The 22,009-nt window shown below is 53.9% G+C and overlaps 7 protein-coding genes across 7 annotated transcripts; 2 read left to right on the top strand and 5 right to left on the bottom strand.

Annotated features, from left to right (window-relative positions):
• Positions 1 to 77: 77 nt before the first annotated feature.
• On the bottom strand, positions 78 to 2,060 carry MRS44_013221 (uncharacterized protein; the record flags this gene model as incomplete). The annotated part of the gene is made up of 1 exon (XM_065616708.1): positions 78 to 2,060. The coding sequence occupies one exon, from the start codon at positions 2,058 to 2,060 to the stop codon at positions 78 to 80; it is 1,983 nt and encodes a 660-aa protein (XP_065472780.1).
• A 74-nt stretch (positions 2,061 to 2,134) lies between these two features.
• MRS44_013220 (uncharacterized protein) lies at positions 2,135 to 4,269 on the bottom strand (the record flags this gene model as incomplete). The annotated part of the gene is made up of 2 exons (XM_065616707.1): positions 2,135 to 3,318; positions 3,381 to 4,269. 2 exons carry the CDS (start codon positions 4,267 to 4,269, stop codon positions 2,135 to 2,137), a joined length of 2,073 nt encoding a protein of 690 aa, XP_065472779.1.
• Positions 4,270 to 5,828: 1,559 nt separating this feature from the next.
• On the bottom strand, positions 5,829 to 7,813 carry MRS44_013219 (uncharacterized protein; the record flags this gene model as incomplete). Its single annotated transcript, XM_065616706.1, has 2 exons — positions 5,829 to 7,243; positions 7,504 to 7,813. The coding sequence occupies 2 exons, from the start codon at positions 7,811 to 7,813 to the stop codon at positions 5,829 to 5,831; spliced, it is 1,725 nt and encodes a 574-aa protein (XP_065472778.1).
• A 741-nt stretch (positions 7,814 to 8,554) lies between these two features.
• MRS44_013218 (uncharacterized protein) lies at positions 8,555 to 12,413 on the top strand (the record flags this gene model as incomplete). The annotated part of the gene is made up of 2 exons (XM_065616705.1): positions 8,555 to 11,341; positions 11,382 to 12,413. The coding sequence occupies 2 exons, from the start codon at positions 8,555 to 8,557 to the stop codon at positions 12,411 to 12,413; spliced, it is 3,819 nt and encodes a 1,272-aa protein (XP_065472777.1).
• An 826-nt stretch (positions 12,414 to 13,239) lies between these two features.
• On the top strand, positions 13,240 to 14,116 carry MRS44_013217 (uncharacterized protein; the record flags this gene model as incomplete). Its single annotated transcript, XM_065616704.1, has 2 exons — positions 13,240 to 13,502; positions 13,636 to 14,116. The coding sequence occupies 2 exons, from the start codon at positions 13,240 to 13,242 to the stop codon at positions 14,114 to 14,116; spliced, it is 744 nt and encodes a 247-aa protein (XP_065472776.1).
• A 166-nt stretch (positions 14,117 to 14,282) lies between these two features.
• On the bottom strand, positions 14,283 to 17,568 carry MRS44_013216 (uncharacterized protein; the record flags this gene model as incomplete). The annotated part of the gene is made up of 3 exons (XM_065616703.1): positions 14,283 to 14,769; positions 15,321 to 15,415; positions 15,466 to 17,568. The coding sequence occupies 3 exons, from the start codon at positions 17,566 to 17,568 to the stop codon at positions 14,283 to 14,285; spliced, it is 2,685 nt and encodes an 894-aa protein (XP_065472775.1).
• Positions 17,569 to 18,766: 1,198 nt separating this feature from the next.
• On the bottom strand, positions 18,767 to 21,989 carry MRS44_013215 (uncharacterized protein; the record flags this gene model as incomplete). The annotated part of the gene is made up of 4 exons (XM_065616702.1): positions 18,767 to 19,698; positions 19,761 to 20,781; positions 21,241 to 21,342; positions 21,426 to 21,989. 4 exons carry the CDS (start codon positions 21,987 to 21,989, stop codon positions 18,767 to 18,769), a joined length of 2,619 nt encoding a protein of 872 aa, XP_065472774.1.
• Between the last annotated feature and the right edge of the window lie 20 nt (positions 21,990 to 22,009).

The following is a 22,009-nucleotide window of genomic DNA, read 5'->3' as shown; positions in this document are numbered from 1 at the left end:
CCGTGGGAGCGGCAGCGACCACGGGGGTGCCGAATTGGAGGCCCCCACAAGTAATGTAGAGTCAGCCTTCGGCTGAATCAAACGCCAAAGTGAACATAAGGAACCCAGAGCGGCTGTTTCGACTCCAAACCCTGGCTCAATTCAGCGTCCCTTTGCGCTTCTGACGTGGATGAATTTTCGCACCCGCCATCCTCGCCGTCCGCCCACTCGTCTCGGATCGTCCTCATCGCCCGGTGAAGCCCCCGGCTTACGCTCTTATCCTGGATACCCTCATCCCGCAGAACCTCATACGTCATTCTCGCCATGTCCACACATAACCCGTCATCGACGCTCCAAAGTGTGCCCACCACGTGACGGAACCCCGCTAGCTGACAAGCATTGGCAAGGTGGATGTTCTCATCAACCGACCCCTCATCTAGAATCTGACCAGTCCCGCATGCCGAGAGATAGGCGAGGAATGGCGGCTTCGCAGTGAGGTTGGTCTCCAGGAGACTCGCCACCGTGAATGGCTCCCGATCCCAGTCATCAAGGAGCAGCTGGCTCTGCAGCGGTTCTGTGAGATGCGTGCTGCCGTGGCCGGCAAAGTGGAACATCCTGCAGGCCTCCAAGGCCGACGAAACATCGGCCTTGAGCGGTCGAGGTCGGTCGTGCGGCAAACCCATCGACTCGCAAACAGCCACTACCGCATCAACCTCGTCGCTCGCATGTTTGAGTGGTTCCTGTTTTGGCGTGTTCTGCATGGCAACGACAACGGCATTCCGGGACTCTCCGGCTGCCGGCGCTTGCTGTGGCCGTCGCCGGCTATGTATGATCGCCTTGACGGACGAGGCGTAGGATGAGACGACCCGATCGACCGCCGTCTCGCCGGTGCGCCTTAGATGGTGTCCCGCTGCATGGAGTGGAAACCGGGTCAGTGTGCCGGTGGGGACCCACCACACGTGCGGCCACTGACTGTTCGACGGAGGCCCAGTAAAGCCTAAAGCATTAAGAACGGGACAGACGATGGCATCCCAGAGCCACCCAAGCGTGTCGAGAGATTTAAGTTCCCGGATATGGTCGTTAATGGCGTCTCGGGAAAGGTGTGGCAGCTCCAGCAGTCGGATGCCGGACTGCTCAATGAGCAAGGCATCGCAGCGATACGAGCTCACATTCAGGACGACGATCGGGCCGGGCCGTGCAGCCTCCAGCATATCGGCTTCCGACGCGGCGAGCAGGAAGCGCTCAAAACCGGACTTGGAACGGATTGTCTCAAGAAGACCGGTAAGCTGGGTTCCAGCATCGCGGCGCCGATCGCCTTCCGTCTCTGCGGCCGCAGTGGGGCGCTCGGCTGTATCAAGAGAGTCTGCCGGCGGCGGCGCGTCTAGTTGATCTCGCAGGTCGATAAAGGAACGCGTCAGGTCGGGATGCTCGCGTTCGAGAGCGGCAAGGTCGAATTGCTCGAAAAGAGCTCCCGCGATGACACCACGACCAGTCTCGAGCAGTTCGATAGCAGCAGCAGGGCCTCTGTTGGCATGAAGAGCAATGGCTGCCGTGTCCGACGACAGTCCGACAGCTGCGGAGAGGAGGTGCCGCTTGTCTGAGTTCTGCAGAGAACGGGGCGTCAATAAGGGAACCAAGTCAATTGTTGTTTTGGCAATGGCGTATGCTTGTTGATCTTGAAGTATGGCCGGGGATGATAGAAAATGACGTCCAGCTGTGACACGCGTGCTCACATCAGAGGTGGAGTGACGTAAGGCAGCGAGGAAGCATTCCTTGGCCTCCTTAAGGTCTGCTGTCGCTCTAGTTCGTGAGTATCTATAGACTAGACGAACTCCGAGGTTGTTCAGCCATCCAGCCCGGCTCGGATGGTCCCGGCTCGGATGGTCTGGCGGGGTGGCATCGATAACTTCTCGTCCTACCCGGATGGCTTCCTCGAGGTCTGCCATCGTTGCAGTCCGTGAGTATCTGTCGCAGAGACGAGTTCCGAGGTTGTTTAAGAACATAGCCCGGTCCGGACGATCTAGTGGGGTGGCATCGATGGCTTCGCGTGTCAGGCGAATGGCTTCCTCGAGGTCTGTCATCGCTCCAGTTCGTGAGTATCTATCACCTATATAATTTCCGAGATTGTTCAGCAATCCAGCCCGCTTCGGATGATTTAGGGGGTGGCATCGACGGCTTCTCGTCCCACTCGGATAGCTTCCTCGAGGTCTGCCATCGCTCCAGTCCGTGAGTATCTGACGCCTAGATGAATTCCAAGGCTATTCAAGAACATAGCCCGGTCCGGACGATCTAGTGGGGTGGCATCGACGGCTTCTCGTCCCACTCGGATAGCTTCCTCGAGGTCTGCCATCGCTCCAGTCCGTGAGTATCTGTCGCCTAGATGAATTCCAAGGCTATTCAAGAACATAGCCCGGTCCGGACGATCTAGTGGGGTGGCATCGACGGCTTCTCGTCCCACTCGGATAGCTTCCTCGAGGTCTGCCATCGCTCCAGTCTGTGAGTAGTGTCTGTCGCGTAGACGAAATCCAAGGTTGTTCAGCCATCCAGCCCGGCTCGGATGGTCTGGCGGGGTGGCGTCGATGGCTTCGCGTGTCAGGCGAATGGCTTCCTCGAGGTCTGCCATCTCTCCAGTCCGTGAGTGTCTGTCGCCTAGACGAATTCCGTATCTGTCGCCTAGACGAATTCCGTATCTGTCGCCTAGATATTTTCCAAGGTTGTTCAGCAATCCAGCCCGGTTCGGATGATCTAGGGGGGTGGCATCGATAACTTCTCGTCCTACCTGGATGGCTTCCTCGAGGTCTGCCATCTCTCCAGTCCGTGAGAATCTGTCGCCTAGACGAATTCCGAGGTTGTTCAGCCGCCCAGCCCGGCTCGGATGGTCTGGCGGGGTGGCATCGATGGCTTTGCGTATAAGGCGAATGGCTTCCTCGAGGTCTGCCATCTCTCCAGTCCGTGAGTATCTGTCGCCTAGACGAATTCCGAGGTTGCTTAAGAACATAGCCCGGTTCGGATGATCAAGAGGCGTGGCATCGATGGCATCTCGTCCTACCCGGATGGCTTCCTCGAGGTCTGCCATCTCTCCAGTCCGTGAGTATCTGTCGCCTAGATGACTTCCGAGGTTGCTTAAGAACATAGGCCGGGTCGAATGATCTGACGGGGTGGTATCAATGGCTTCCCGTGTCGCCCGAATGGCTTCCTCGAGGTCGACCACTGCGCCTGTGCGTGAGTATCGGTTTCTTAGATGATTTCCGAGGTTGTTCAGCCATCTAGCCCGGTTCCGATGATGTAGCGGGGTGACATCGATGGCTTCTCGTCCTACTTGGATCGCTTCCTCGAGGTCTGTCATCACCCCCGTCCGTGAGAATCTGTGGCCTAGATGGGCTCCAAGGTTGTTCAAGAACCCAGCCCGGTCCGGATGATCAAGAGGGTGGTATCAATGGCTTCCCGTGTCGCCCGAATGGCTTCCTCGAGGTCTGCCATCGCTCCAGTTCGTAAGTATCTGTCGCCTAGACGAAATCCAAGGTTGTTCAGCCATCCAGCCCGATCTGGATGATCATGAGGGGTGGCATCGATAGCCTCGCGTATCAGGCGAATGGATTCCTCGAGGTCTGCCATCGCTCCAGTTTGTAAGTATCTGTCGCCTAGACGAAGTCCAAGGTTGTTCAGCCGTCCAGCCCGATCTGGATGATCATGAGGGGTGGCATCGATAGCCTCGCGTATCAGGCGAATGGATTCCTCGAGGTCTGTCATGGCTCCAGTCCGTGAGTACCTGTCGCCTAGACTGTTTCCGAGGTTCTTCAAGAATGTAGCTCGGTTCGGATTATCAAGAGGAGTGGCGTCGACGGCTTCCCGTCCTACTTTGATGGCTTCGTCGAGGTCTGCTATCGCTCCGGTTCGTGAGAATCTATCGCCTAGATAAGCTCCGAAGTTGCTCAACCGTCCAGCCCGGTCCGGATGATCTAGAGGGACAGCATCGATGGCTTCCCGTGTCACGCGAATGGCTTCCTCGAGGTCTGCCATCGCTCCAGTCCGTGAGTATCTATCGCTTAGAAAAATTCCGAGGTTGTTCAACCGTCCAGCCCGGTCCGAATGATCAAGAGGAGTGGCATCGATGGCTTCCCGTATCAGGTGAATGGCTTCCTCGAGGTCTGCCATCGCTCCAGTCCGTGAGTACCTGTTGCCTAGACGAACTCCGAGGTTGTTCAACAACCTAGCTCGGTCTGGGTCGTCTGGCGCGAGAGCATCGACGGCTTCCCGCGCCATGCAAATACTTTCCTCGAGGTCTGCCATCGCTGTGGCCCGTGAGTACCTGCCGCCTAAAGAACTGGCTGTCCCGGTAATTCGAAGCGGCTCGTTAGTAGTCCGAAATCTTTGCAAGGGAGAAAACTTATCCCCCAGTCTTCGAAGCTTTAAAAAACAGAGGAGAATCGGTCTTGGTGTCGAATGATAGTGGAAGATGCATAATTCCCTTCGACCTGCGCCCCTGCCTAGAATCAAGGCCGAGCCACGCACCCACTGCGGCGAGCTATCACATGCTTCATTGCCATTGGCAACTGCTGACACTCAATTCTGACTTTACATCTTCGTGGCTTGGCGCACTCAGCTTTCAGCTGGCAGAAGCTGCGTTCGTTGTAACCACCCTTCGGAAAAACTGAGTTCTTGGGATGGAGGCCCTCTAATCATAAGCAGCGTCATGGCTCATCTCAAGACTTTCAGCTGACAGGTCAGCTCGCGGTATGTATTCCGGATGCTGACTGCACATCTCGGTGACTTGGCGCTGCATTGTGCTATGCGACAGCTTTCGGCTGGCAAAATCCGCGTCGTGGCTCGTCTCAAGTCTTTAAGTTGCCAGGTCAGCGCGTGCTATGCCGGAAGGTGCCCGCGAGGTTTTGTTGATTTGTGACTTCGCGAATCCATCAGTGAATGGTCTCCAATTTACTCTACCCTGCTGCATTTGTCATTCATTTATGCGAGCGCATTCGGGCTGGCCGAAGGCATGCGGGCGCCTCCGTGGAATATGTCTTTCGGAATGGTGTTCGGTGAAGCCGACCTCGCCAGACCTGGCAAGTTCGCCTGTACAGGTCCGAAACTCTTTGTGAAAGTAAGTTCCCGCGCGAATTGGACGAGGATCACAGGCGACGGCACGGTGATCAGACATGGTCAACAAAGTTTATGTACTTCCTCGTGTACGGCAAACTCCGTACGCCACTGAGGGACTGGCTCCCCCAGTGATCTCCCAGAAAATGGGGACTCAGTGTGCCGATGATCGTACGCTTCCTCCACAGCCTAGTGCGACAAAGGTTTAGGTACCTGCCTGCCTACGGCTCCACCTGCTCCCCCAGTCAACCCCCCTGTTGCGTTGTGTTTTATCACGCTAAGCGCAGCGGTACTTTGGACTTTATGCATATTGGCATTGTGTGCACCTCGCAACCCCACTCCTCGACCTGCAGGGCCAAATATATTCCAGCGCTCCTAATAGTCCAGACCGTTTGGACTATTAGTCCAGACTGCAATCCAAGATCAATAATCAATCCACGACGGGCGTTCGTGGATTGACGACTAGGATGACGCGTCCCTTGAAACGGGCCTTGTTGATCTGGATCGCACCAGTAAATTGATCGGAAATATCCACAACAAAATGGTTGGCACAGCAACAAACATGGGTACCCTGGATTTAGCGTACTTAGCGTCCACACCGGGCGTCTGTATTCCCCTGCCCTGATCTGCAGTCTGGACTAATAGTCCAAACGGTCTGGACTATTAGGAGCGCTGATTCGCGCCTCCGAACGGTGCAAGAGGCTGGAACTTCCGTCGGCAAACGGAGGCAAGAGAAGCGAAACATTGTCCCATTAATCAACTAAGTGTGACATCCAGTAGACCTTGTCTCCTCCACCTTGTTTTGTTGTTATTATTACATTGTCCTTGACCCACAGGCTACACTCGGACCGCAACCTCGCGTCCCTCCCCGAGCCACTGCGCTTGTGGGCCAGCTGATCAGCGTTCCAGATGTCAGGCAGTTCCAGGCTCTTCCAGGAAAGCCGCCTGCCTTCCGTGACAACTGTACGAACTATGTCTCGCTGCTCTCCATAACCGTTGAGCCGGTCAGGTATCGTCAGGTTAAAGGTGAACGAAACGTCGCGGCCCGGATCCACCGATTTTGGAAAATCCTCTGAAGGGTAAAGCTGCTTCACATGAAATCCAGGACTGAGCACCAAGACCGTGAAGTGGAGCTGAGATTTGGATGTGTTCCTGAACACGAAGTCTATTTCCTGGCCACCCGAGAGGTTGCCCCCAACCAGCTTTGGTTTCAGAGTAAGCTCGAATGGTCCAAGCTGTTGAGACGCGTTTCCACTGAGACTGAGGATTTGTCTGAACCGAGTCAAGTGAGCCAAAGCAATGGCAGACCTTGTGCCCAGCTGAGCGGTGTTGACGCCTTGGATGTCCAACCCGCGCACCGGACCTTCGTACCCAGTCAAAGACGGAGATCCGGCGATGTCAATGCCGTCATTGCCACGTTTTGTCACCATGAAAACGTCGGAGTCAGGTTCGTAACTGTCGTTGAGTTCGGTGATCTCGATATCTCCAACGATCCTATCCTGAAGAGTGGCACGAAGCGCCTGCTGGAATTCGCTCCCCAGAGGGGGATGGACAAGCACTTGGAGAATGTCGTCTCCTAAACTCCACCGACGCGGAACGATCTGACAGTGGTGCTGTTGCAAAGTCTGCGCGTGGGTGTCCGATGGCACCGAGGCGCTACATTCGAAGTCGTCGACTCGATCCACCGAAAACGTTGCGTGCGATGTAGGCGGATAAGTTGTGAATTCGGACCTCTCCCGAACACCGTGAACTTTTCCGATGGGAAGATGAATCTTCGCTCCTTCGAGTCGCACGACGAGGGGTGTTGCCGAGAATGGTTCCTCGTCTCCGAAGAATACCAGCCTGTCTCGACCGTACACCCGAGGAGTCTGTCCGTGGACCCGCTTGACTATCTGGTCGCGCAGATTCCGATAAGTCACAATTGTCTCGCTTGGCCGGTTCTGCTTGAGGCACGCCAAGAGTCCATGGGTGAATGCGCCGTAGGATATGCCGTTGAGAGTCTTCTCTGCGGCCAGCTCGTGACTTTCGCAGGCTGCCATCAGCGTGAATCCGTCCGGGTTGATGGACCAGGACCTTTCCAACTCCCCATCGCGGCTGCCCAATTCGGTAGCGGTCTCTGTGATGGCCTCTTCGTCGGCGGGAAGGTTGGAGATGCTCTTCCAGCCTTCTGGAGTTCGACAGCTTTTTTACCAGTCCTAAAGGCGCCGCCAGAGTGGCAGCTGTCGAGTATGACAATGGTCCGAATCTTCTTCTCGTTGAGCCTTTTCAGCCACTCGTTCAGCTGCCATCCTCTCACTGCAGGTTTTCCGCAGCAAAAGTCCATCGTCATCAGGGATGGGTCTGTCGGCCTCCCGGGGGGCGATTTGCTTGTCGGTTGCAGCCGTGCCCCATGCCCAGAGAAGTGAAAAAAGAAGAGGTCACCAGGACCAGCCTGCTCAGCCACGGTGTCGAATTCCCTCTTGATGTTGTCAAATGTAGGTCGACGATCTGACGGCTCAGTCGGCTCAGTGGGACACGTGAAGCTTGACGGGGTCAAGGGAGAAGTGAGGATGCGAGGCTCCTCCAGTTGGAATTCATTTCGAAGTAACTCCGCAACCCCCCGGACATCGTTGACACAGCCTCGAAGCTTTCCGAGAGAGAGTGGTTCTCCATTTTCATTCTTTCTTGAGCCGTTATTCAAGTACAGGTCGATGCCGACGAGCAAGGCAAATCGCTTTGGGGATATTGGGAAGGCCATGATGCACTGCTGGTTACTATTCAGATAGCAGTGGGCGTCCCTATTTATATGTATGTTTTCGGCGGCGGCGGAGCCTGAGTCCATCCATGGCTTGAAGGTGTCTGGGCTTGTGGGGTAGTGAGCCATTCCGCGCATCTAGCCAGGGATCCTTACAAACAGGACTTCGACGGACATATTCCACCGTGGCACCAGCATGCATGTCAGTCAGTCCGAATGATAATGAACAATCGCACCAGGTTCGAGCATCTAGCGACCATGCACTAGTGGATTTGCGAGGAGTCACATCTAACTTCGGAGCCTTGCGGACACATGACGACATAGCACGGGCTGACCTGTCAGCTGAAAGTCTCGAGACGAGCCATGACGCTGCGTATGACGAGAGGGCCTTCATCCCAAGAACTCATTTTTTCCAAAGCGTCAGCTGAAAACTAAGTGCGCCAAGCCACGAAGATGCCCAGCCAACATTGAGTGTCAGCAGTTCCCAATGGCAATTAAGCATGTGATAGCTCGCGAGCAGTGGTGCGTGGCTCGGCCGTGATTCTAGGCAGGGAATGAGGTGGAAGGGAATGATGCATCTTCCCCTATCATTCAACACGGGGACCGATTCTACTCTGGGTTTTAAAGCTTCGAAGACCGGGGGATAAGTTTCCTCCCTAGCAAAGACTTCAGGCTACTAACGAGCCGCTTCGAATTACCGGAACAACCAATTCTTTCGGTGACAGGTGCTCACGGACCACACTGATGGCAGACCTCGAGGAAAGTATTCGCATGGCGCGGGAAGCCGTCGATGCTCTCGCGCCGGACGACCCAAACCGAGCTGGGTTGTTAAACAACCTTGGACATCATCTAGGCGACAGATACTCACACACTGGAGCGATGGCAGACCTCGAGGAAGCCATTCGCGTGGCACGGGAGGCCATCGATGCCACCCCGTCAGACCATCCGGGCCGCGCTATGTTCTTAGGCAACCTCGTAATTCATCTAGGCAAGATATACTCACTGACTGGAGCGATGGCAGACCTCGAGGAAGCTATCCGGGTAGGACGAGAAGCTATCGATGCCATCCCACTAGACCATCCAGGCCGGGCTATATTCTTAAATAGCCTTGGATATCATTTAGGCGACAGATACTCACGGAGTGGAGCGATGGCAGACCTCGAGGAAGCCATTCGCGTGGCACGCGAAGCCATCAATGCCACCCCGTCAGACCATCCGAACCGGGCTATGTTCTTGCACAACTTTGGACTTCATCTAGGCAAGAGATCCTCACGCACTGGAGCGATGGCAGACCTCGAGGAAGCCATTCGCGTGACACGTAAAACCATCAATGCCACCCCGTCAGATCATCCAGACTGGGCTATGTTCTTGAACAACCTTGGATGTCATCTATTCAACAGATACTCGCGAACTGGAGCCCTGACAGACCTCGAGGAAGCAATCCAAGTAGGACGAGAAGCCATCGATGCCACCCCTCTAGATCATCCGAAGAGGGCTGGGTTCTTGAACAACCTTGGATTTCATCTAGGCGACAAATACTCACGGGCTGGAGCGATGACAGACCTCGAGGAAGCAATCCGAGTAGGACGAGAAGCCATCGATGCCACCCCTCTTGATCATCCGGACCGGGCTGGACGGTTGAACAACCTCGGAAATCGTCTAGGCGACAGGTACTCACGCACTGGCGCGATGGCAGACCTCGAGGAAGCCATTCGCGTGGCACGCGAAGCCATCAATGCCACCCCGTCAGACCATCCGAACCGGGCTATGTTCTTGCACAACTTTGGACTTCATCTAGGCAAGAGATCCTCACGCACTGGAGCGATGGCAGACCTCGAGGAAGCCATTCGCGTGACACGCAAAGCCATCGATGCCTCCCCTCTAGATCATCCGAACCGGGTTAAGTTCTTAAGCAACCTTGGACTTCGTCTAGGCGACAGATACTCACGGACTGGAGCGATGATAGACCTCGAGGAAGCTGTCCGAGTAGGACGAGAAGCCATCGATGCCACCCCTCTTGATCATCCGGACCGGGCTGGGTTCTTGAGCAACCTCGGAAATCGTCTAGGCGAGAGATACCCACGCACTGGAGCGATGGCAGACCTCGAGGAAGCCATCAAAGTAGGACGAGAAGCCATTGATGCCACCCCATTAGATCATCCGGACCGGGCTGGATGGCTGAACAACCTTGGGGCTCGTCTAGCCAACGGATACTTACGGACTGGAGCGATAACAGACCTCGAGGAAGCTATTAAAGTAGGACGAAAAGCCATTGATGCCACCCCGTCAGATCATCCGGGCCGGGCTAGACGGTTAAACAACCTCGGAGTTTATCTAGGCGACAAATACTCACGGACTGGAGCGATGGCAGACCTCGAGGAAGCAATCCGAGTAGGACGAGAAGCCATCGATGCCACCCCTCTTGATCATCTGGACCGGGCTGGATCGCTGAATAACCTCGGAACTCATCTAGGCGACAGATACTCACGCACAGGCGCGATGGCAGACCTCGAGGAAGCCATTCGCGTAGCACTTAAAGCCATCGATGCCACCCCTCTAGATCATCCGAACCGGGCTAAGTTCTTAAACAACCTTGGAAATCGTCTAGGAGAGAGATACTCACAGACCGGAGCGATGGCAGACCTCGAGGAAGCGATTCAGGCGGCACGGGAAGCCATCGATGCCGCCCGGTCAGGTGATCCGGACCGGGCTAGGTTCTTAAGCAACCTTGGAATTCGTCTTGGCGACAGATACTCGCGCACTCGAGCGATGGAAGACCTCGAGGAAGCCGTTCGCGTCACACGGGAAGCTGTCGATGCCACCCCGGTAGATCATGTGGACCGGGCTGCGTTCTTGAACAACCTCGGAGTTCGTCTAGCCAACAGATACTCACGGACTGGAGCGATGGCAGACCTCGAGGAAGCCAAGGAATGCTTCGTCACTGCCTTGCGTCACTCTGCCTCCGCCGTGAGCTTGCGTGTTGCAGCCGGCCGTCGTATTCTCTCATCCCCAGGCATACTTCAAGATCAACAAGCATACGCCATTGCCAAAACAACAATCGACTTGATTCCCTTATTGACGCCCCGCTCTCTGCAGAACTCGGACAAGCGGCACCTCCTCTCCGCCGCTGTCGGACTCTCGTCGGACGCCGCAGCCATTGCTCTTCATGCCAACAGAGGCCCTGCTGCTGCTATCGAACTGCTTGAGACTGGTCGTGGTGTCATCGCGGGAGCTCTTTTTGAGCAATCCGACCTTTCCGCTCTCGAACGCGAGCATCCCGACCTGGCGCGCTCCTTTATCGACCTGCGAGATCAACTAGACGCGCCGGCGCCGGCGGACTCCCTCGCTACAGCCGAGCGCCCCACTGCGGCCGCAGAGACGGATGGCTATCGGCGCCGCGATGCTGGACCCCAGCTTGCCGCTCTCCTTGAGAAAATCCGTGCCAAGTCCGGTTTTGAGCGATTCCTGCTCTCCGCGTCGGAAGCCGATATTCTGGAGGCTGCACGGCACGGCCCCATCGTCGTCCTGAATGTGAGCGTCGGATCGCTGCGATGCCTTGCTCATTGAGCAGTCCGGCATCCGACTGCTGGAGCTGCCACACCTCTCCCGAGATGCCATCAACGGCCATGTCCGGGAACTTGAAACTCTCGACACGCTTGGATGGCTCTGGGATGATATCGTCAGTCCCGTTCTTAATGCTCTAGACTTTACTAGGCCTCCGCCGGACGGTCAGTGGCCGCACGTGTGGTGGGTCCCCACCGGCACACTGACCCGGTTTCCACTCCATTCGGCGGGACACCATCTAAGGCGCACCGGCGAGACGGCGGTCGATCGGGTCGTCTCATCCTACGCCTCGTCCGTCAAGGCGATCATACATAGCCGGCGACGGCCACAGCAAGCGCTGGCAGCCGGAGAGTCCCGGAATGTCGTTGTCGTTGCCATGCAAGACACGCCAAAACAGACGCCGCTCAAACATGCGAGCAACGAGGTTGATGCGGTCGCGGCTGTTTGCAAGTCGATGGGATTGCCGCACGGCCAGCCTCGAGCGTGCAAGACCGACGTCTTGTCGGCCTTGGAGGCCTGCAGGATGTTCCACTTTGCCGGCCACGGCAGCACGCATCCCACAGAACCGCTGCAGAGCCAGCTGCTCCTCGATGACTGGGATCGGGAGCCATTCACGGTGAGGAGCCTCCTAGAGACCAACCTTACCTCGAAGCCGCCATTCCTCGCCTATCTCTCGGCATGTGGGACTGGTCAGATCCTGGATGAGGGGTCGGTTGATGAGAGCATCCATCTTGCCAATGCTTGCCAGCTGGCGGGGTTCCGTCACGTGGTGGGCACGCTTTGGAGCGTCGATGACGCGTTATGTGTGGACATGGCGAGAATGACGTATGAGTTTCTGCGGGATGAAGGGATAAGGGATGAGTGCGTGAGCCGGGGGCTTCACCAGGCGATGAGGACGGTCCGAGACCGGTGGGTGAACGGCGAGGATGGCGGACGCGGAAAGTCATGGCTGTCGGGACCGGAAAGGGACGCTAAATTGGGACGCGGGTCGGAGGCGAGGCGGCCGCTCTGGGTTCCTTATGTCCACTTTGGCGTTTGATATTGAAGTCATGTAATGCTTGCCCAGGGCTGCCGTCAGATCAGATTAACTATCAGATATATCAATCAGATCAATCAATTCAAATCAGATATGGAATTTCATCAGATCAATCAATTCAGATACAAGCGTCTATACATCTGATATATCTGATATCCCTTGCACAGAGAGCGGTTACCCTAGAACTGCCCGATCAGATATCTATATGCTCCGACTCCGGAGAGTAAGGCTCTCTCCGAAAAGCAACGGTGTTACAGGGGTCAGCCGAGCTGATTGGTCCTGGACCCCTGCTTGCCTGGGTCCTGGCCGGAGGCAAATCTGAAGGAAGATTCCCCCTTTTTCCTACAGTGTTGCTAATAATATGGCAATAAAGTAGTATATTGCAATATAACCCATATGATATGGACTTTCTCATATTGTGACAATATGATATGAAGTTTTTGATATTATGGCAATATAACATGAGGATGTCCATATTGGCAATATATTATTTATATTAGGTTATCGGTACTAGGGCGAAATTGCCTCTTGACAGTAGCCGGGCATGCCTTACCCTATACCCGCGCGGCAGGGATACTTGGCATTTTATTGGCGAGCATTCACCTCAACACGCGTCTTTATTGACAATCAGTCCTAACACGCGACCACGCGTTTCTTCCACGCGTCAGGGGAGGTACGATTGGTACGGACCATGTTGGGCTGGGCCTACCGGTGGTTGCCTGTCGACATTGGCCATCGTCACCTCTGCCCATTTTCTTTATCACTGTCGAGCCTAGACAACCGTAAGCTTGCGCGAGACAACGACACAAGATGGAGCTCGTGGTGTACCATGTTGAGAGCGGCCTTGAATCTTAGAGACGCAATTGACGGTTATTTCAACAAATGGATGGAAGCAGATTGCGCTGGAGACGAGCTCTCTTCGGAGGACTGGACCATCTTGGAGAAGATCAAGTCCTTCTTAGAGAAGCTGAAGATGACGACCAAGGCTCTCGAGTCATCGTTTGCAACACTTGACAATGTCCTCCTGGCTATGGACCAAGGATGCAAGCAACTCAATTCAATTCAACTTAATTCAACCCACATCAACATTTTGTCAAGGAGCCAATAGAATATGTGTATTTTAGCTCACCCCACATATAATCTACACATCCTATTGGCTCCTTGACAAAATGTTGATGTGGGTTGAATTAAGTTGAATTGAATCGAGTTGCTTGCATCCTTGCAGTATGGACTTCGTATTGGCACAATTCGAAGCCGGCAAGGAGGCGAATATCGACGATCCGGTGATGGCACCGATGTATAACTCGGGCTGGGCGAAGCTGGACAAGTATTATCGCCTTACTGATGAATCACCTGCCTACGTTGCAGCTATCGTGCTCCACCCTTCGCATAAATGGCACTACATCCAGGAGAACTGGAAAAAGGAGTGGGTTGAGTCGTCGAAGGAGTTGCTTGAGACGCTGTGGAACGAATATAAACCCGTGGAATCACCTCTTCCACTCTGCGAGGTCCCATCGGCGACCACGAACGAGTTCTTGAATTGGCGGAACAAGCACCTGCAGCCGTCACTCATCACGGACGAATACGAGCGCTATTGCAAGTCTGAACGGGTTTATGGTTTTACGAGCGCCCTTGCATGGTGGCTAGAGGAGACGCAGCAGAAAAACTACCCGAGTCTGTGTTGTTGTGTCGCGCAGGGATGCTGAGTGCACTTGACAAAAGGTAGGTCTTGTTGTAGTGATTGTAATTATTCTTGGTTAAGTTTTTTTTTTTTTTTTTTTTTTTATGATCTCAATGAGAGGCCCTTTGGGGCCTTATATCTTTAAATGATCCCATCTGGGACTTTGAACCTTAATCGTAGGACTTCAAACTTTAATCTTGATCCTGAAGCTTAGGGGGAACTCTCAGTTCTTCCAACAGAGCCTGCGCAGAATGCTTCCAAGACCACCGGTTGAACTCCCGTAACCACTCTAGTGAGATTTCCTTATTGCTAAAGCCTGATTCTGACTTAGCGAAACGCATACCAGGAATACAGTCGATTTCGGCCCATGACTCGCTTGGGAAGGACTTAAATATAAGCCACGGTGGAATAGAGTCTCCGACGGCATTCCCGGCGCCGATAAGAGTCATCGACTCACGGTTATTGGGATCCACGATCTCAGGGCGTTGACTGCGGGTTGTGCGAGTAACGAGGACTTCCGTACGCTCGGCGAGGCATCCTAAGCGGATTCCACACTCGTCTTCATTCCAAATCTCTGAGGGACCGATTCGATAGTTCAAAATGATATGTTGAAGATTCTCAAAGTAGGTCTTCACATCCTCAATATCAGAGGCTTCGAAGGACTTGCGAGCAGCGCTCCTAATAGTCCAATCAGTCCGTCTGGATGCCTCAGACTGCCCATTTAGTCCGTTTGACTTGGCTAAACTAAACCAGCAGTCCGTCTGACTTTGGTCAGACGGGACTAGCAGTCTGGCTGAGGTGTGCAGACTGGACTGGCAGTTTGACCGAGATGTGCACACTGAACTATCGGTCCGTCCGTCACCGTCAGACCAGACTGCAGTGCAAACTGCGGTCTAGACTATTAGTCTAGACACGTGACTGGTGGCCCTTCTCCATACCGGCCTCCAATGTTGAAGGCATCATGTCGCTTTACCAACTGAGGCAAAAGGGAATGCGCACACCATTAGTGCGGTCGTTAATCATGCCTTATGGCCTGAATGTGACACATCACATGATAATGGTCCAAGGCATCACGGAATACCTCCGTAACCACACAACGCAATTCCGTCGCTAAACGGAAGCTGGCATGATATAAAGAATGAGCTTCCTATACTCTTCTACATGGAATCGGGCACTCGATGGCCCTCAATTATCCTCCCTCGTGTGTGACGTCCAAGCCCTCCAATGACATCGTCGAAATGTCTCCTCGGCCACTCTCCTTCTCACGTTCTGAATCATAGGCATCGGAGATAGCAGCCGTGGTTGCCGGATCGACATAGCAATACTAGAGCCCATAATTAGACAATCGAACACCTCACGAAGCGGAATGCTTACTTCTGAAGGGACTATCAGAGTGCTCCTGTCCCAGGACCGCAAACATTCCAAGAGATTCAAAGTTTCAATATTCATAGATCCTCGCTGGTCAGTTACCGTAAGTTTGGCTTTGGAGAAGAGTCGCTCTGTCTCAGTAGACATAGGCGCAATCGATAGAATGTCGATGGCCATCATAGATAAGTTAGGGAATCGCCTTCGCTGGGCCGGTTCTAGCCACCATTTCAACGGATCCGATACCATCAGCACAGGCTCGCGGCAGTACACTTCGTACTCGTCATCATCCATGTTGAAGATCGTAGCCTTTTGCTCTTTCATCCACACTTTGTAACCATTTGGTCGTCCGGTAGATGGTCCTTGTGCCGAGCTTGGTCGAAAAACAGGGCAGGAGGAGGTGGTTGACTTGTATATCTCCCTCCACAGTTCCCCCACACGAGCTTTAGCTTTCTCAATCCACTCATTCCTGTCCTCCCACGTCTTTTCCATGTAAGCCCACTTGAGAGAAGGATGTAATACTGTTGCTGCTGAATAGACTGGTGAATCTTCCGTCAGTTCATAGTAGTCGGCCAGTTTGGCCCAGGCCGTCTCCATCATTGTAGCCAAGTGGGGTAGGGTGGTGGCCTTCTTGGCGGCCTCGATGTGATGCAGGAGGTAATCCATGGTAGGCAGAACGTCAGATATGGAGTCTCCCATGCCTTCGTTGGCCATTGTAGCATCGTGAAATGGCTCAAGAAATTTGTGTGTCTCAGCCAAAGTTACCCAGTCAGAGGACGTCAGCACATCCCCCTGCAGGGCCGGCTCTTGCGCACAAAATATGGTGATGGCTTGCCGGACTTTAGGCCTGAGTACCCACTCAACCATTTTGTACCACGAATTCCAACGAGTCTCGTTGTCGCGACGTAACCTCAGACCGTCGCTGAGACCAGTAAACGTTTGAAGCCGCTGAGGGGTCCACATGATGTAGACCACGATATTGTGAAGTTTCCCTATCGCTCCTCGCTTTCTCCATTGTTCAACTTCCTCGTCGGACGGCCCACGGTAGGAATCTGTCGTCGGTGGTCGCTTTCCTATGAGAAACTCCATCACAGCCAGATTAATGATGTGGCCGAAACAACGAAGTCGATGTGGAAGAGGGTCGTAGAAAACATCGAACTCGTGTTCCAAGTCGTCGGAGACTTTGTCGATCATGGTGTTCATGTTGGTGGCATTATCCATCATGAAGTATCCAACTTTCGATGCGATTCCATATTCTCGTATGAACTCCATGATGGCTTCTGCCATGTTCTCGCCGCTGTGCTGCCCTTCCAATTCTTTAATCCTCACCACAAGGGACTGCAGGCCATGATCTTCGGTAACGAATTGGACTGTGAATCCTATTACGCCCAAACAATTTGGCGATGTCCAATTGTCCGGAACAATGTGGATCGAGGAAAGGGCATTTTGGAGAGCGCGCTTCACAAACTCCTTTTTGTTGTCGTAGCCCCATTGTAAGTCGTTTTTAACCGTATCACCAGACCTCGGGAGGAAGTCATCCGCAGCCGGACAAATGTACCGGATAAAGTCGCGAAAGGCCGGCTGTTCGACGTGAGCAAAGGGGAGACTGCAGGCGACGGTGTAGCGGCAGTACAGCTCGCGCAGGGTGGCTTGGTCAAGTGCATCTGCCTCTGCCGTCGCCTTGCGTTTCTTGGCGGAGTGTAGAGTTTCATTGGCCAGGAATGCAGTGATGTCTCCAAGACGATTTTGCGTGACTTCCCGCCGGATTTCTTGTCTTCCAGAGATCAGAATGTTATGCTGCTTGCGCAAATGATTGACGATGGTGGACGATCCACCTGAGTAATTGTATTTCTTCTCTCTTTTCTTGTCGAAGCAGGGCTGGCAATGCCACCATTTCGTTCCGTTGGAATTGACCCAGGCTGCTGGAGTGCTCTTGCCTTCTTCTATTCGACAATACTCCCAAACAGGAGATGTCTTTGGGCGGCAGATGCTAGGAGTTGACGAAGACGATGGTGTCAGCGCACGGGTGGCTACTGTAAGTTCAGAATCATCCAGGTGGCTGACGCTGCCAATAGCACTGGCAGTCTCAGAGAAATCCAGGATAGAAGACATGATTCAGGAGATGGCAAGTAGACAACAAGGGTGGTGATGACAGAACACCGTGGGAGAGAATTATCTGGCGACTTCGATGGTGGTGCGCACAGAGATTATGTAGCAGACGACTTTCTCTCAGACCATTCTGGACACGAGAGAGTGAATGAGTACAAATAGCCAGACATGACTTTCGGTAGCCATTCGGGCGAAGCCGCAGGGTGCGTAATCAACGAACTACTTCCAATCGTTGGAGGCGTTGGATCCTCCATCTGTGGCCCAACTCGTCTGAGATCTCACTCCCTGCGCTCAGCAACCAACCGATTCCTCCGTCTGGGGGCCACCGTGAAACTGCCCGCCTGGCGCCATCCCGTCATGCTTCACGAAAAACCTTGGATCGTCGTTGCACTGTTCCACCCGCGCCGGTTTCGCGCTCTTCTCGCGGCAGCTTGGTGTCTGATTAGAATTGATTCTTGAGTTCGTTATTCGGCTTGCGCACGTATGGTTGACGGGGGCTCGGAAGTTGAGCATCCACGAGAAGGTATGCGGGGGATCTGCGGTCGCTGGCACATCGGTCCAGGGGTGTATTTTGGTCTTGGCGCAGGTCCAGGTAGCCATTTCAAAGCAATAAAATTAGGATGCTGTTGAACAGGTCGAAACATGTAATTCTGGGATCTTGTTCGGCCGATGGTTTCAGTTGCAAGGTACTTGGTATGCCATAGATTAACGCTGTGCTGGGCTGTACCGGCTAACATGTCTTAGCACTGCGTCGAAGTTTTTACCAAACGCGTGTCACACGTTGGACGCGTTGGATCGCGTAGTTGTTGAATTGGCACTCTGCAGCAGGCCACAGATTTGGAAAGACGTTGCCTGAGTCACCCCGAATCTTGGGACGGACTAATAGTCAGACCGTTAGTCTGCGACCCTCGGACTGGACTACTGGTCGGTCTGGTAGAAGTCAGACTGAACCATCCGTCCAGTCCGAGAGACGTAGACTGGACCAGTGTGGCTAACAGACCGACCGACCCAGACCGACCCCTCCGGTCTGTCGGTCTGGGTTTGTCGGGGCCCCCGGTCTGTCGGTCTAGGTCTGCCTGGCTTCAGTGGCCCGGTCGGTCTAGGTCTGGCAGTCTGATCACGTACTGCTTAAAAAAAAGGGGGGCTTGTCAAATGACTACAAAATGAAACCCTTTTGCTCTTCGTACCCAAGCATTAACTCCTACACTACTAGCCCTCTCATCAACCAGTGCTTTTGGAGTTGATCTGCCTCGACTATATCAGGTGCTAGCCTATTGCGCTCATCCGTGATCATCTTCTTTGTCTGGCTAAACACTCTCTCGCATTCAGCACTCATGCCAGGAATTGAGAACAGATCTAGCGCCATTCGATACAAGACTGGATATTCTAATTGATGTCGGCTCCACCATTCAAGAGGGTTTGCAACGTCTAGATCTTGGGGGTAGATTGGCCGTGCCTGGAACAAGTCAAGCTCGCTAACTGCCTTGGCCTTCTTTCGTTGTGTATGCAATGAGCGGATTGACCTCTTCCCAAATGAACTGTAGTCGTTAACATCAGCTTCGATCTCATCGGGTTCGTCTTCCCAAAGACCCGCTTGGGCTTGAGTTTCAACTTCATCCTGTCGAACGTATTCATCAAATAGGCCACCCACAGCGGACTCCATGTCGCTATACCACTGCGGTCTATTCATCGCGTTTTTCCAGTGCCGCTCAAAGTAGTCAAACCCATAAGATGGGTGAAGCGCTAGCGCTGCTCGGTAGACGGGTGTATGGTCCGTTTTGACGTAATAGTCTTCAAGCTTCGCCCATCCGCAGTCAATTCCTGACTTAAAGTGGGAGGCTTCCTCGAACCGAGTTTCCTCCGCGGCCTGCTTGAATTTGACGAACAAATAGTCCATGGTCTTGAGAGTTTCCCATATGGCACCATGCCCGCCCTCTGCGCCCGGTTTACTGGCGTTGCCCTCCATAGTCTTCGTAAGGATGTAAAACGGCTTCAGGAAGTCGTGGAAACGCTCCAGTTCAGCCCAGTCCGTGGCGTTCAGGAAATCTTTCGTCAAGTCACGGTGAACAGGATCACTTTTGGGCTTTTGCCAGCGAGATTGATAGAGCTCGATGGCGCTGCGCAGTTCGAGTGCTAGGATAAGCCGGTCCTACGTCAGCACAAACGTCCAGTAGAGGCGGATGACGGAAATTTACCGCGTCTGATCATAATGTAAATGGAATTCCAGCGTGTCTTGCCATCAACGACGACCTCCAATGTAAATATCACATCGTCCCCTGCGAGCTCGGTCTGTAAACGCCGCAGCGCCTGTCGTCGCTGGTCCGTCCGACGGATATAGGTAGCAAGGTTGTGGAGCCGACCAATGGCCCCCTTCTTAGCCCAAATATCGAAACTGAATTCATCCGTAGCCCCACGAAGCTCCGCCTCGAATTTAGCGACGTTTGAGCCGAAGATAACAGCCCGGACAACCAGATTGATAATGTGGCCTATGCAGCGTAAGCGACGGCGGCCGACGTCCATCGGGAACCATCTAGCCAGAGCCTCTAGGCAAGTATCGTTGCTTTCGGCGTTATCAAGCATGAAGTATCCAAGCTTTGACCCCATTTCATAGCGATCGATTACCTCCTTGACATACGGAGCCATATTCTCTCCAGAGTGTGGACCAACGAGGCGTGGCAGTCCAAGAAGGACATCCCGCTTTTCGCCCTCGCTGTCAACAAAGTGACCGACAATGCCGATATAGTGGAACCCGTTTGAAGCAGTCCAGAGATCAAAGCTTAGGTGAGTGGAGCTCTTTGCGCCCTGAACAAGATTGAAGATGATCTGTTGTCTGGATTCAAAGGTTTGACGGATCCACGAGCAGACCGTTGTGTGATGCTCAGGAAGCAGCCGACTCGCAAGCTCCCCACCGTTTGCTATCAGCCACCGAAGCCGCTCGCTTGATGCTTGCCGGAAGGTGATATCTTCGAGGATGACCCAATCCACGAAGCGAGATTTCCATGACCTTTCATCGAAGTGGGAGGCCAGCTGAAAGCCTAGGCTAGCCTGTCGCGACAAAGGACGCACAGAAGAGGGCGTTGACGTGGCTGCCAAGGTAAACGGAGTTGTCAAGCTGGGATTGATGCCACCAAATTCTGTGATCTGGTGCTGACGGAGTAGGTGCCTCGCGGCGTGGGCTGTCCCCGATGAGGCGTACAGAGCCGTCGAATAGCTCCTCTTTTCATGGCAGAGTCTGCAAAGCCAGTAACGTACCCCCTTGTGCTCTAAATTTGCACCATGTTGATATATCCATGACTCCTTCATCTTTGTGCCGACGACCCGTCTATGACGAGGTCTCTTTTTGACGCCCACAAGTCTTTTTCCACAGTGCCATATATTCTCCCAATCGATGTTGAATTCACACTGGGAAGCATCGCCTGCCGTGGTCCCCGGGGTGGTATCGGTCGAGGTTGAAGGCAAATAAGACGTAAGAGACTGTGGTATAGACGGCACGGGGCTCGAATTCCTGCTAGAAGATATCATGATGCGGGTATGGATATGGATGCGCACATACAGAACATGAGCGAGAATGTTTGCAATAGTTTGTTCGCAAGTGCCGACGCGCCAGGTGAGTAAACAAAAACCTACCCCTGATTCCTAGGGGCATAGGGGGCCAGTGGCGGCACTGAAACACACTAGCCCATTTCGGCCAACCCAGGCCGACTCAGACCACCCAGTCAGACCGGCCTGTCCGGTCTGACGGTCTGACGAGAATTGGCCGGTCTGTCGGTCTGCGGTCTGTCAGACGGACTCAGACGGTCTGCCAGACGGTCTGTCTGTTAGCCACACTGTCGGAAAGTCTGCCCCGTCGATTTACTCACAACAGCCTTCCGCAGGCTCTCCTGTAGAGTCCTCTGACTCTTCTGTGGGCGCGGATTCGCTTCAGAATCAGTCGAATCGCTTCCCTCTGCAGAAGAGGTACGAGAGCGAAGAAGTCTGTGATGCTGCCGCAAGTGGTCCAGCGGTCCAGAAGTCGTACCTCTAGGCAGGGAAAAAATCGTTGTTATACCCTGCTCATCACAGAGATCACAGAGCCAGTATTCGCCACGGTTTCGGTGTTCGCGATCGAGCTTCACGAAGCGTGAGCCGTACGGTTCGATCGGGGACCTTTTCTTCCGTTTTTTATCCACCCACTCCGACCGAATATAGGGCTTGCTGTTAATTAGGATCCTCGGCATATCGCATACTGCACTTGGGAGGTTTGCTTCGTCGACATCGTCAAGTTGGTTCTTTACGCTGCGAGCTCGGCGAAGAACTGAAAAGGCGCCACCACCGGCGTGCGGAATGTTTGTGAGAGAGCCGGAAGACTGACTGGCTGACTGGCTAGGCGTCAGGCTCGATACCGACGAGGAATCGTCGAAAAATGGATCGTTGGGGTTAGCCATCTTGACGATGTTGGCGATGG

The sequence above is a fragment of the Fusarium solani genome (genome assembly GCF_023522795.1).
Source record: "Fusarium solani strain SB1 chromosome Unknown bctg00000009, whole genome shotgun sequence".
NCBI classification, from domain to species: Eukaryota; Fungi; Ascomycota; class Sordariomycetes; order Hypocreales; family Nectriaceae; genus Fusarium; species Fusarium solani.
The sequence above is the reverse complement of the archived record's forward strand: the minus strand, read 5'-3'. Positions and strand labels throughout refer to the sequence as shown.